The sequence below is a fragment of the Crotalus tigris genome, unplaced genomic scaffold, assembly GCF_016545835.1.
Source record: "Crotalus tigris isolate CLP2741 ecotype Arizona unplaced genomic scaffold, ASM1654583v1 scf7180000017551.9496454, whole genome shotgun sequence".
Classification (NCBI taxonomy): Eukaryota; Metazoa; Chordata; class Lepidosauria; order Squamata; family Viperidae; genus Crotalus; species Crotalus tigris.
Window position 1 is genome coordinate 6,635,082 of NW_024096469.1, and position 12,046 is coordinate 6,647,127.

Here is a 12,046-nt window from a genome sequence, read left to right on the forward strand (position 1 = left end):
CGCGCGGGGTGCGGAGAGCCCCTTTGCGATAAATGGGGAGGAGTCTTGATGCTCGCTAGTCCAAGATTGCGGCCTTCCGCGGTATTCGTTGAAGACGGGGACTAAATCGACGATTGAATCGTTAAGACCCCCCTTTTCGCTGGGAAGTCCGTGGCCGACGTTGGAAACGCGGGGGCGGTCGCTGTTGCCACTCCTGTAGTCAACTAGCTGCGGCTGAACCCGATTTACTCCAGATTAAGAGAATGTGCCCCACTGACTCTTCGCCTAGCGCCTGGGAAGGTCAGGCAACGTACTTGGCCTCTGAGACTAGGGTGCGTTGCGCCTTCGGGTAAGTTGAAATGGAGCTGGGGCTTCCCTTTCTGGTGGGCATGCCCTTGCCTTGGCTCTTTGCGTGAACGCGACCTTTCGGTTTCTATCCGAATTGTGGTTTTTTTTGGGGGGGGGGCGTGCCAGACGAACCTTAAATCAGGGGTTATGACCCGCAAACCCGCCTTTTAGAACCAAGCTTAGCGATTGTGCGAAACCAGCCGCTCAGCCACCTTTCAGGTCGAGGATTGGCGTTGTTTCTAATCGCGGGGCGCCCTACGTGGTCCCCCTTCCCACGAAGGGCGCGGGCGCGCTAACTTGTCTCCCAGAACGCCTCCGTCGCTCCTGGATCTCGCAGGCTTCCCGGACTCGCCAGTTTTACGGGTCTCCAAACTCTCCGCGCTGCCACGCAACGCAAAACTGCAAAGACCTGAGAAAGTGCGTGGCCACGAAGGCCCCGGCAAATTATTACTTCCGAAGGGTTATATTCGTAAAGGTGTTAAAGCTAGATGAGAAAGAGGGAAGGCTATATTTTAAAAAACCATGAAACGTGGTTTTCGTTGTTGACACTTCCAAGAATTTCTCTCCGGGATTAGGATTTCTGATCACAAAGAAGCCGCGGGTAGGCTACCTCTGCCGGCCCAACCGAAAAGGGGAAAGGAGCCCTGTATTTTATCTGAGTTAAATTCAAATCTGCCTGTTTTCCTCTCCTGGCCTTTTAGTTTGATCTCAAAGATCGCAAAGGAAGACATGGAATCGAAGCCATAAAGGCCCTTTGCTTTATGGCTTTTATTAGTGAAATTTGGGGTTCTGGATCATCGCAATTCCGTAAGGAGCCTGCCAACCCTCTGCTTGGGTCGTTCTATTAAATTGTTTTACTAATTATTTCCCAGGTAAAAGATACAAAGGCTGTTGAGTTCACTTGAAGGCAATAGGAGTAACTGAATTTCTGTAAAGTCCCTGGCAGGGCTGGCCTCCCACTCAGATTAGCAACATTGTAAAACTAATTAACCATCTGAAAATAGATTGATTCGTGCTCAATTATAGTAACTGCAATAGCAATAGCGCTTAGACTTATACACCACTTCACAGTGCTTTACAGCCCTCTCTAAGTTGTTTACAGAATCAGCCTATGGCCCCCAACAATCTGGGTCCTCATTTTACCGAACTCGGAAGGATGGAAGGTTGAGTCAACTTTGAGCCCACCAGGATCGAACTCCAGGCTGTGTGTAGAGTTAGTCTGCAGTACTGCATTCTAACCACTGAGCCACCAGATTACGCTTGTTAGATCCAGCTTCCATCCATAACTTGGTGACAGATACTGCTCCCCCTTTTAAGCTTCAACTACTTAGGACCTCATTTGATGAATGGCCCAAGAGAAAGAAGCTTGGAGCCCAAGGACATCCATTACCAAGCAAAAATGATAGAGGCTGGCAACATAATGATATTCCCAGGGAAGGGTTCTTCATTTCAGTTTCTCAGCCATCCAGTAGGAAAGCTACCAAGGTCAGATTCCTGGTGTACACTACCTGAATTTTGGTCAAGCATGAAGTGCCTCAAAAAGGCTCCCCTTTCGGTTGTGTGTTGAGCAGCTGGTTAGGGCAAGGGGGTAGCACCATCTTTCCCCAATTTTAGCACCTCACTTGGGAAATGGGCCCAGCTTCACATCAGAGGAACTGTTGGATGAGCCAAGATGCAGCTATGTGCTCTTTTCCCACAAGCCTCTTAGCACAGCAAGATAGGGTGACCCCCAGAACGACCCCCAGAAGTGTGAATCACGAGGAGTCTTTTACCTCAGAGAGCAACAAAAGAAACAAAGCCAAGTCTCTATTTACAAAGAATTATATATATTTCAATTCACAAAAAAGCAGGTACTGTATTAAACATTCCACATTTGCAGAAGACACCTACTTAAGCTTCACTTATGAGACTGTGAGGCCAGTTCAATAATGTTTGTTTTTCCTTTTACAAATCTTAAAAGAGAATTAAATAACTCACACCCACATACATTCAATAAATGTAACTATGTACATAGACAAATACACTCACATGTCGGTCTAGCTTTTATATACCCATGTGTGTGCCTCTAGAAACCCACATCACAGGGGGCATATACCACCTTTGACACCCAAGGAAGTAGAGAGAGCACTTAAGATTGTTTCTACCCAGGAAATATATCTCCTAGGCACTCTCCCCTCTTCCCCACTCCAGCTCTAAACTATATGGAATCACTGTCAACAGACACATATGTTGACATGCTTCCTCACCCCTGGTTGAACTCAACAGATTTGCAGAGCTACATAAATGCTTTGAGCTGACTGGAATTTAAAATATCAGTTTTCCTTTAAATAAGAAAGGGAGGGAGAAGAGAAATAAAAATGAAGCTGGCTTACTTCTTCAGCATAATCTAAAGAAAATGCCTGTATTGATTTTGTTGGAGAAATCCCACCTCCAATAAGCAGGAGGAGATAGGTGGGCAAAGAAACATTATTTCTAACACAGCCCAGAAATTACCTGGGCTTTTCTGCTTCTTGCAACATTCACCTGATTTTCTCTGTGTCTTTTCTCATTAGGCCACACATAGAGTTTCATGCCCTGTTCACTCCCCCAATTAGAAAGTGTGTTAAAAGGGCCCAGTGAATCAGCCATTCAGAAAAAGAACAGAGAAGTCAACACATCCCTTTGCTAGGCCCTTAGGGGCTGGGAGGCAGATTTGTGCTTTTTGAACCAACAAAAGATGCTTAAATCAATATCTATTGGGATACCACAGCACCTGCTAAAAGCCAAGGAAAGGACCCTCCCCCCCAATTTCCTCTGCAGGTTCCCTCTTAATCGGGAGCTTTACAGAATAAAGCACAACCAAAACCCTTTCTTGAAAAGTTAAGCAGAGTTCATCTTCAAGGGAGCAGAAAAATGGTTTAAATGTTTGCTTAAAGTGGACAAGCATTTTTTTAATCACTTGGCTTAGAAACTGGGGGGGAGGGGGATCAGAACAGATGCTTCTTTCTAAAAAAAATGAAAGAAATTCAGCTTTAAAAACAGCTAACTCTGAAACTGATCTTTCCCAGCTCCATTACACGGGAAGTTGTCAGTGTATCCTTAATCAGAAATTGAGAATGTAATGAAGAACATCATGATTTTATGCCACACATTAATCTAATAGCCTATAAAGGAGCTACAAACACTGGGGGAAGTTGGAAAATCCACTTTCAAAATAACAGCAGGAACACTGAGAATATGACCAGTCAGATGCTTCCCTCCCAACTTTCTGGCATGTAAGGAATGTAAACAGATTTTCTTATTGGAGTGAGCAGGGAAAAGATCAGGAGGGGGAAAAAAATCAAAATTAAACTATCAGCTCAATTTCCTCTACTACTCCCACTTTCCCTCTATGACAGTCATATTAAAGTGCATAACAGCAGCTACACTTTAAAAAAAATCTTACACATCCCCTTCTCCCTTGCAAGAAAAGGTATTCAAGTTAATACTTCTTTGCTAAAACATATTTCAACTGTTTTTAATGGACACTTTTTAGAACAACAACTTTTTTTTTCAACTGGAGCAAAACAAAGCAAGACAATACTGTAAAGTCAAGTGCTTACTTCAGCTGTCCAGCCAGAACAGTTGTGTATACAGCACACTTGATTGTACAAAGCAACACCTTATAGTATAGCAATTAAAAAAAAAACCCTGGAGCTTTTTCAGTCCCCAGATGAATATAATATCTCCATATTTTCAGTCAACATCATATTTGTGGGAAGGAAGGAGAAATAATTGGAAAAAAATTAAATCAAAGTGTTATGATTGACTAACAGGATCATTCATTATCTACACCAGCTCTTGCAGTTGAGGCAAGAGATGCATCACTTTTCTGTTTTAATATCCTTCTTCAAAGGCCTTAAATTAAAAAAAAGCAACAAACAACTTAAGAGTTGAAATATATATATTTATATGTATGTATATAGATATATATATATGTATTTTTCTTTAAATAACATATTTACATCTAATAGAAAATATAACTCTAGAGATAATTTTTTCAAACAAAACTGAAATTGGTGGCAAGGTTGGGGTGGGGAGGGAGAGATAAAGAACAGAATTAAGGACAGATATTTGAAAAGCAAGCCTGTCCAAAAAAGTTTAAAAATAAAAGTTTTTTTTTTAAAAAATCCCAATTCAGCCGACCTCTATCCAAAGCTTTTCAATGACTTTTCTTCTCTGGAGGAATTCACCGCTTTTCTTTAAAGAACCCTTGGTCTGTGCTGCTCTCCTTGATGGTTACTGTCAAAAAATTGGATGTCACATCAGTCACTACTACTTTCTCCAAATTGTTGAGAGATGGGCTCCAAGGTTCCTCTTCTGGGTCACCCAGGATCCGGGAGACAGGAATGCGGGCGATGAGGGAAGGCCTGCCAGCCTGCGTCCCTAGGCCATCTCGATATAAGCTGCCTTGGTTCGCAGAGCTGTGCAAGATCTTAGAAGCCCCCAAGTCCAAACCACTTTGCCCTTTGGAATCCAGGAAATCCGCCCTGTGCTTGGTCAGTCTAGGAGGGTAAGTCTCAGGTGCACCCAGCTTCATGCCAGCTTCTGCCCTTGGGTTGGGAACAGCACTGGGTAACTCAGGCTCCCGTCTCCTGGCTAACTGGATAACACTGTGTCCTGAACTGAATTTTGCTGTCCCAGAGTTTGCTGCCTCTTCCAATTTTCTGGCTTTTAGGTAGTCCACCACCATCTTGTCACCAGGCTCCATTGATTTCCGCTTTGAGGCAACCTCTGCCATTTCAGGTAGGTCTTTCCTGGGCTTTGGACCTCGCTTTTTAAAGGCGCCTTCAGATCGGTCTTCCTCTGCCCCAACCCTGTTTTCCTGGATGGGCTCCATTCGAGGCATGTTGGGGACAGAGGTGGTGGGGCTGCTTTGAGGAGGTAGCGGAATTTGTCTCAGTCCTTCTCTAGCCCGGGAAGTAGAGCCCAGTTCCTGGGGAGATCGTCCAGGATAAGGTACTCGGAGGCCCCTAGCAGAGTCACTACGGAATTCATATGTTTTGGCTTTGGCTTTGGCCTGGGCCTGTAAAAGAGTGAAAGCAACTACACTTCTTTAGTCCTGTGCTCCAACAATGTTGTCAACACAGCTTAAAGGCAGAGTGAACCCCCTCCCCGCACTCAAACACACACATCCACACACACAATCCAGAGACAGAGCAGAAAAGAAGCTGGTTCTTCAAAATGTGGCCTTTTAATTAAGAAAAAAAAGTTGCATTTTCTATTATGATCACAGCAGAAACTCAAAAAAAAACCATGGCTCTTTGTATTTGTTTTTCTTACCTTTAAAAGGAAGGTTTTGGGTTTGGGGCCACGTTTCTTAGGACCATAAAGTTCCATTTCTCTTTCCCTAAATGTGGTTTTTTAAAAAAATAAATGCAGGCATTGTAAGGACACAGAATGATTTAATGGTGCTCTGAAACACAGTGTTATGGCTCTAATAAAGATGTAGGTTTCCTCAAACAGACATACCTTTCCTCAAAAGCAGCCAGCAGGCGGGCATCTAGAATGTTTTCCTCTGGTTCCCAGGTGCTGTACCTAGGAAAAAGTAAAAGAAAGTCAAACAGAGAGGGAGGGAAAAAAAGAGAAAGAAAAAGAAAATAATTTCCCCCTCCTTATCTTCCAAAACACAGCAGTGGAAGGTAGCTTTCTGGGGGGGGGGGATAATGTCCCTCTGTCTACTCAACAAAGCATTACCTCCAGTCCTACTGCATTTTTTGCTACATTAGACTGCACTGAGGTCTACTTACTTCTGAGACCAGCCTTTCCATTTCACCAGATATTCCATACGACCCTGCAGTTGTGTCAAGAAGAAACAAATGAGCCCGCATTTCAGGAGAGCGTACTAAATAAACGGCGTTACAATGTACTCGCTCTAAAAATCAAAGGTGTTCCCGACCGCATGCGTCAATTAAAAAAAAAACAAAAAACACAAAAAAGCAAGCAGCCCAAAGCATGCCACGAAAATGCAAAGGCAAGCTGCAAAGGCGGAAAAAAAAATATCCATGCATGAAAAGGGGGCGTGCTGCAACCCGGGATCCAATATGCATGCAGAGCTGCGTGCAGCAAAAGATAGCCGCAGCAGCCAAAACGTGCATGCATTTAAGGCGGGGGGTGGGTGGGTGGGGGGAAGGGTCCGCGACGCTCGAGATGGTGGCAATCTGCGCCGCGCGAGCCGAAAGGGGGAGCGGCAGGCAGCAAAGCGCTGCTGCAGAAAGGAGGGAGCCGTGCGGAGCCTCGCTCCTCCGCCTGCCTGCCTGCGGCCTCGGGCGGGCCTGGCGGGTTCGGTGCCGCGCGCACAAAGCCGAGACTGCGCTGCCAGGCGGCGCCGGGGCACCTACTTTCCGGATGCGTCTTTTGAGCAAGGCCTCGGCCGCGAAGACCCTCTCGCCCACGGCGGAGAGCTCCATGTTTACTCGGCCGCTGGCAGCAGAAAAGCGGCGGCGGCGGCGGCGGCGGCGGCAGTGGCGGCAGCCAGCACAGCCCAGACCATAATACTCCGCTCGCTGACGTCAGCTTTCGCCCTCCCTCGCCTCGCCTCGCCTGCCTCCCTGCCTGCGCACTTGTTGCTGGCTTAGCCTGCCTGCCTGCTCGCCCGCCCGCCCGCCCGCCCAGCCGCTCGTCCGAGGGAGAGGCCGCTCTTGCCGAAGCCCTGGCTCGGATCCTACTCGGCTCGGCTCTTCCCCAGCCTTCCCTTCCCACCGCCCCCGCCTCCTCGCGACGTGATCGGCGTTTCAATCACAAAGGGGTGGAGCCAAAGGAGCAGGGATCCCGGAGGGGGGCAGGGAGGCTGCGTCCCCAGCAGGGGGAGCTGGGAGGGGGACCTCCGGAGCGGCTGCGGGGAGAAAGCGAGACGGAGGGGGTCTTCAGCTGTCTGGTGGGGGAAGCAAGGGGAGGCAGGGGGAGGGGAGCGGGAGCCCCCTCCCCACCCCTCCTCCTCCTCCATACCCAGCCTTGCTCCTCGCACTCCTCCAATCCGCTAGCCCAATTTCAATCCCCTCCCCTCGTGTGTATGTGTGGGGGGAATAAATCAATGGCATTTATAGAGCCTGGAGACAGGCGAAGCTTTTCTTTCTTTTTTAATCGACTTCCTTACTCCAGCTAAATAAACAACGACCACCCCCTCCCCGAGCCTGGAAAGAAAATCCCCCTACAAGTAATAAGGAGGCGGAATAATAGGAGGTCGAGGAGAGGAGGTGCCCGTGCCCGATTAATCTCGGAAAGAGGAGGAGGCCAAGATCCTGGGATTCGCAGGATCTGGGCATTGACACACTGGGAGCTCGATCTTCAGCATTGGTTCTGGAGCACGGTGGGACCGAGTTGGTTGCAAAAAGCGGAGGGAGGAGACATGCCGACCATGTAATTTTCGTTCTTCTCCCTCGGCTAACGTCCTTCTTCAGGGTGGTGGGGGGGCAGGGCCAGAATAACCGAGGTTCCGAAACTGCTCTCCCTCGCTCCAGCCCGTCGACTTTCCTGAAAAGGAGGCGCGGGTGGGTGGACGTCCATGCACATCATGAGTTGAACTGTCGAAGCAGCCGCACAGAGCGCCCTCCCCCGTCTCTTTTCTAGTGGTTCCGGGAAGACTCGTCTCCTCCGAACTGTTCCCCATAGATCCAACTAGACCGGGACTTTCTCCGACAGTCTTGGATCTATGCAAATCTCTAGGAAGAGCGCCTCCCAGGCTCCACTTCGGTGCGCTCTGCGAAACCTACCAGCCCCGGCGCTTTCCCGCTGGTGTGCAATTTCCCCCTTCGTCTGGCATGCTGCAGAGGAGTGGAGAAATGCAACTATTTTTTCCTTTTACTGCGACGTTTTGAGCCAAACTCGGGGAACGTTGACTTCACCATATTTTCTGTGAGAAGCACAAACGCGCGGGGAGATGAGCGAAAGATACTGCTGAGTGTGTGATGCAGAAATATCACATAGTGTACTGTAGTAGTTCATAACTTCTGTCCAGAGAGAAAAGCTACTTTCCCACCGAAAAGAATGTTGGCCCTTCCACTCGAAGTCTCTGACTTTAGCGCTTAGGGCTACTTAGAAGAAACTTCCATAAACAACAATTATCCTTGCCCCCCCCCCTTCCGTAAATTCTGGTGAGATCAAAGAAAGGTTACCTATACTTACTTATACATTTGTCTAACCCTAAGGCCCTTCAGAGTCTTGGAAAGCCATAGGTTTTCCCGACGTGTTCCTTACTTCTGGAAATGCTAGATGTGACCAAAAGAAGTATTTGTATGCTTCCGTACAGAAGTTGCGATCACGATCTATCCCCGCCAACAATCCAGTTGCCCCGAATCATTTTGATTTGGATCTAGAAGAAGCTTAAAGTGAGTCCTGTTCTACTCTGCTTTACTGCTTAAAATCAGAGGGGATCTCTCTCTCTCCCAAGGGATAGAGTAAGTTTTGTACTCCACCACACTTTTCATTTTCTGACGCCCCTATGCTTTGATGGGGGTTGGAATGAAAACCAAAGAGCTCATAGAAGTATACTAGTGTTCAGGCAATAGTTTTATAACAATATCTGTAGAGTCTATAATATACTTAACTCTCTGCGATCGAATACATTAAAATACAAAACCAAGTCCCATTGTCAGTCAATCGGTACATGTAATTTTAACACACTTCCGCGAAGCGGGTAGAGGCGGGGAGGATTGATGAGTCTACTTGCAGGATGTTTTTTTTTTAAAAAAAAAAAAGCAACCGAGACATCTTCCCTTCTAAAAACGCCAGTTCTGAATTACAAAGTCGACTTTCGCAGCAACAAAAAGCAGTGCCAGCAATCCAGCTGTTTCTGCTTAAGTTTAAATACTTTCCAACAGTTTAGGGAGTGAAAATAAAGTCGACTTCAAGAGTCTATTACGGGAGGTTCTGATTTCCTAACTCTGTGAAGTATCTCGGGGGGGGCTTTTCGCTAGTCTTCTGGAGAGAGCGCGACGGGGTGGGAGAAAGGAGAGTGGCGGTGGGGTAGGGAAAGCGTGGGGTAGGTCAGGTCCCACCCGGGGCGTGTGGAAGTCGGGAAGAAACCACTAGCCGACCCCGTCCTTAAGGGCACGAGCACTCACCCAACAAGTTCTCCCAATTTCTCACACTCACCATTAACTTTGGGTGGACCTTTTCACTGAACCGTTTACCGGATCTCATTTCGATCCGCTCCTCCGCCAAACTCTTGAGAACACTAAAGCACTTGAAGAGTTCAGATATTTGCTCTAAAGAGATATTTTGCTGTATTTCACCCCTCGGTGACTTTATTGCCTTCTTGCCCCTGTTAACTATATTTATCTTTTGACACTTTGAAGAGACTCAAAGGATTAGGAGACGTAGGAGGAGAGAACAGGCAGGAACAATTTTCTATTTTGTGTTTTCAAGAGGAGGGGGGTGTCTGTTTTTGCACTTTTCCGTGAAACCTAAACAACGATCCTCTCAAAGTGAATATTGTATTTGCTTTATGGTGATTCCAGAGTGAATAGCAGCCCTTTTTTGTCGCACCAGGAACCGGAGTGTGTGTGTGGGGGGGGAGACACCAATACAATCCTAGCATACTGTCACACTTGTAGGAAATTAAAACACGAAAACAATCGGAGGGGAACCGAAGGTACGACCAGAAATATAACTTTGCTAGGCAGCATTTCACCAAAAGAAGTGCGGTGTTGGTTCCAGATGAAACACGAGATAAAAAAAGGAATCCAGCCGTTTCTCGACACTGTCTCAGTGTCCACCTTTAGCTTCTGTGCCTCAGCAGGGGGGGGGGGAGGGAGAAAGGGCTCCACTGTATAAGACTCCAGACACCCGCCAAACTTGCCAGGGTAGGAATTCTATAACCACCTTAAACCTCTAGAATAGAGGCAGGTATTGGGAGCAAGAGGTGGCAGCAGAATCTTGAATCGGAGCTACTTCGGACGTTTGGAGGTTGCTCAGCTATGTCTCTCGAGATGCCCTAGTTCACCTTTACCTGTTTGATTCCTTCAACGCAACACGGTACGAATTAGAACACACTGCAGTCTCTCTCTCCTTCCCTCCCTCCCTCATACACTCTCTCTCTCACACACACACACACACACACACACACCCCACAGGCGATTTCCAAACACCGCGAGTTGAAAGGTTGCGGGTTCCACCAGCAATCTACGTGCGTCTCTGCTTCAATAAATAAGGTAAAGCTTTCTCTTCCGCTAGGTTGTCTCTATCTGGTTGCAGTTTTGTCCGCCACGGAACGGGTCGGGGCGCCTGGTGAATGTGGAAATAAAATACTTAGTGTTGCAATTTTATAACGAGGAAACGGCAGCGGATCCATTTGCCTCGCTATATTAACAGCTTGGTCAAAGTACCTGCCCGTCCCCAATTCGCCCGGCCTCCTCCCTCTCGCTTTCTTTGTGTCCCCACAGCTCTCGGAGGAAATGAGCCACGCGCAACACCTGTTTCTTTCCAGGACGCCTAGCTTTTCTCTCTCCCAGTTTGGGGCCGAAATCGGGACCGGGAAGGGGCTAGCGCTTGGGAGAATCAGAGAGCAGCTGCCGAGTTACGCTTTCATCCTGGGATCTCCTCCCGGCCTGGGATCGGGAGAAACCATTTGGCCAGAGACAGTCGCGGTGGGAGTCGCTTCCTGCTGAGGCTGCCTGCCGAATCTCCCCCCGGCCACCTGCCCCCTTGAAAGTAACGCCAGCACGTTGAACCCGCGTGCCTAGGAGCGCGGGGGCCGAAGGGAGAAATCTCCCTGTCCTGCGGCGAAAAGCGCAGCGGGGGAGATCTGCTCTTTCAGCTAGGAGCCGCGTCTCCGCGGAGATCGGTGCTGCGCGCCTGCGCGCCAGTCGGGCTCGGAGAGAATGCGCGTTAGTGGGTTGCCGCGTTTATGGCCCGAGGTCACTCCATTAAGGCCCGGCTAGGAGCAATTGCTAGGTACCGGTGGTGGGGTACATCAGTTTTGACCTCGACCCCGATAGAAAATAACGGAGAGCAGCCTTCTCCCCAGAGAAAAAGGTGGTCCAATTTTGCAATCTGGTACCGTTTAACACCTTTGCTGAAAAAAGGTTCTGTGAGACTTACACGCACCTCCTTATGGGATCGAGATGGAAGAGTCTTTTAAAAGAGGAAGGGAAACGTGTAATTGAAATGGAGAAATAGAGGACACAACAAGCAGGCCACTGTATATTGTTTTCTGCAGAGGAAGAATAATACAGGTAATCCTCAGCTTATGACCACAATTGAGCCCAAAATTTATGTGCTAAATGAGAATTTTGTTAAGTGAGTTTTGCCCCATTTTATGACTGTTCTTACCACGCTTGTTAAGTGAACCACTGCAGTTCTTAAATTAGTAGCAGGGTTGTTAAGTGAAGCTGTTTTCCCCATTGGCTTGGCTTAGCAGAAGGTTGTAAAAGGGGATTATATGACCGTGGGACACTGCAAATGACATAAATGTGAGTCAATTGTCAAGCATCCAAATGTAAATCATGTGACCCTGGGAATGCTGCAACGGTCATAAGTGTGAAAAGTGGTTATAAGTCACTTTTTCAGTACCATTGTAACTTTGAACTGTGATTAAATGAACTGTTGTAAGTCGAGGACTACCTGTAGTAATGGGGGGTGGGAATGTGGTCCAGTGCAAACTTTGGACAACCACTGATGCAGCAACATCTGCTCCCTTGCCAGGTACCCTCCTTGCCAGATCTTCCTTTGGTCTTTTCCTGTGACCAACAAGCCATCAAGC

The 12,046-nt window shown here is 47.7% G+C and overlaps 1 protein-coding gene across 1 annotated transcript; it reads right to left on the reverse strand.

The window, feature by feature from the left end:
- Positions 1–3,794: 3,794 nt before the first annotated feature.
- On the reverse strand, positions 3,795–6,937 carry CBX8 (chromobox 8). The gene is made up of 5 exons (XM_039345748.1): positions 6,687–6,937; positions 6,096–6,139; positions 5,818–5,883; positions 5,629–5,695; positions 3,795–5,371 (listed from the first exon to the last, which is right to left on the reverse strand). Exons 1-5 carry the CDS (start codon positions 6,753–6,755, stop codon positions 4,535–4,537), a joined length of 1,083 nt encoding a protein of 360 aa, XP_039201682.1. The 5' UTR covers positions 6,756–6,937; the 3' UTR covers positions 3,795–4,534.
- Between the last annotated feature and the right edge of the window lie 5,109 nt (positions 6,938–12,046).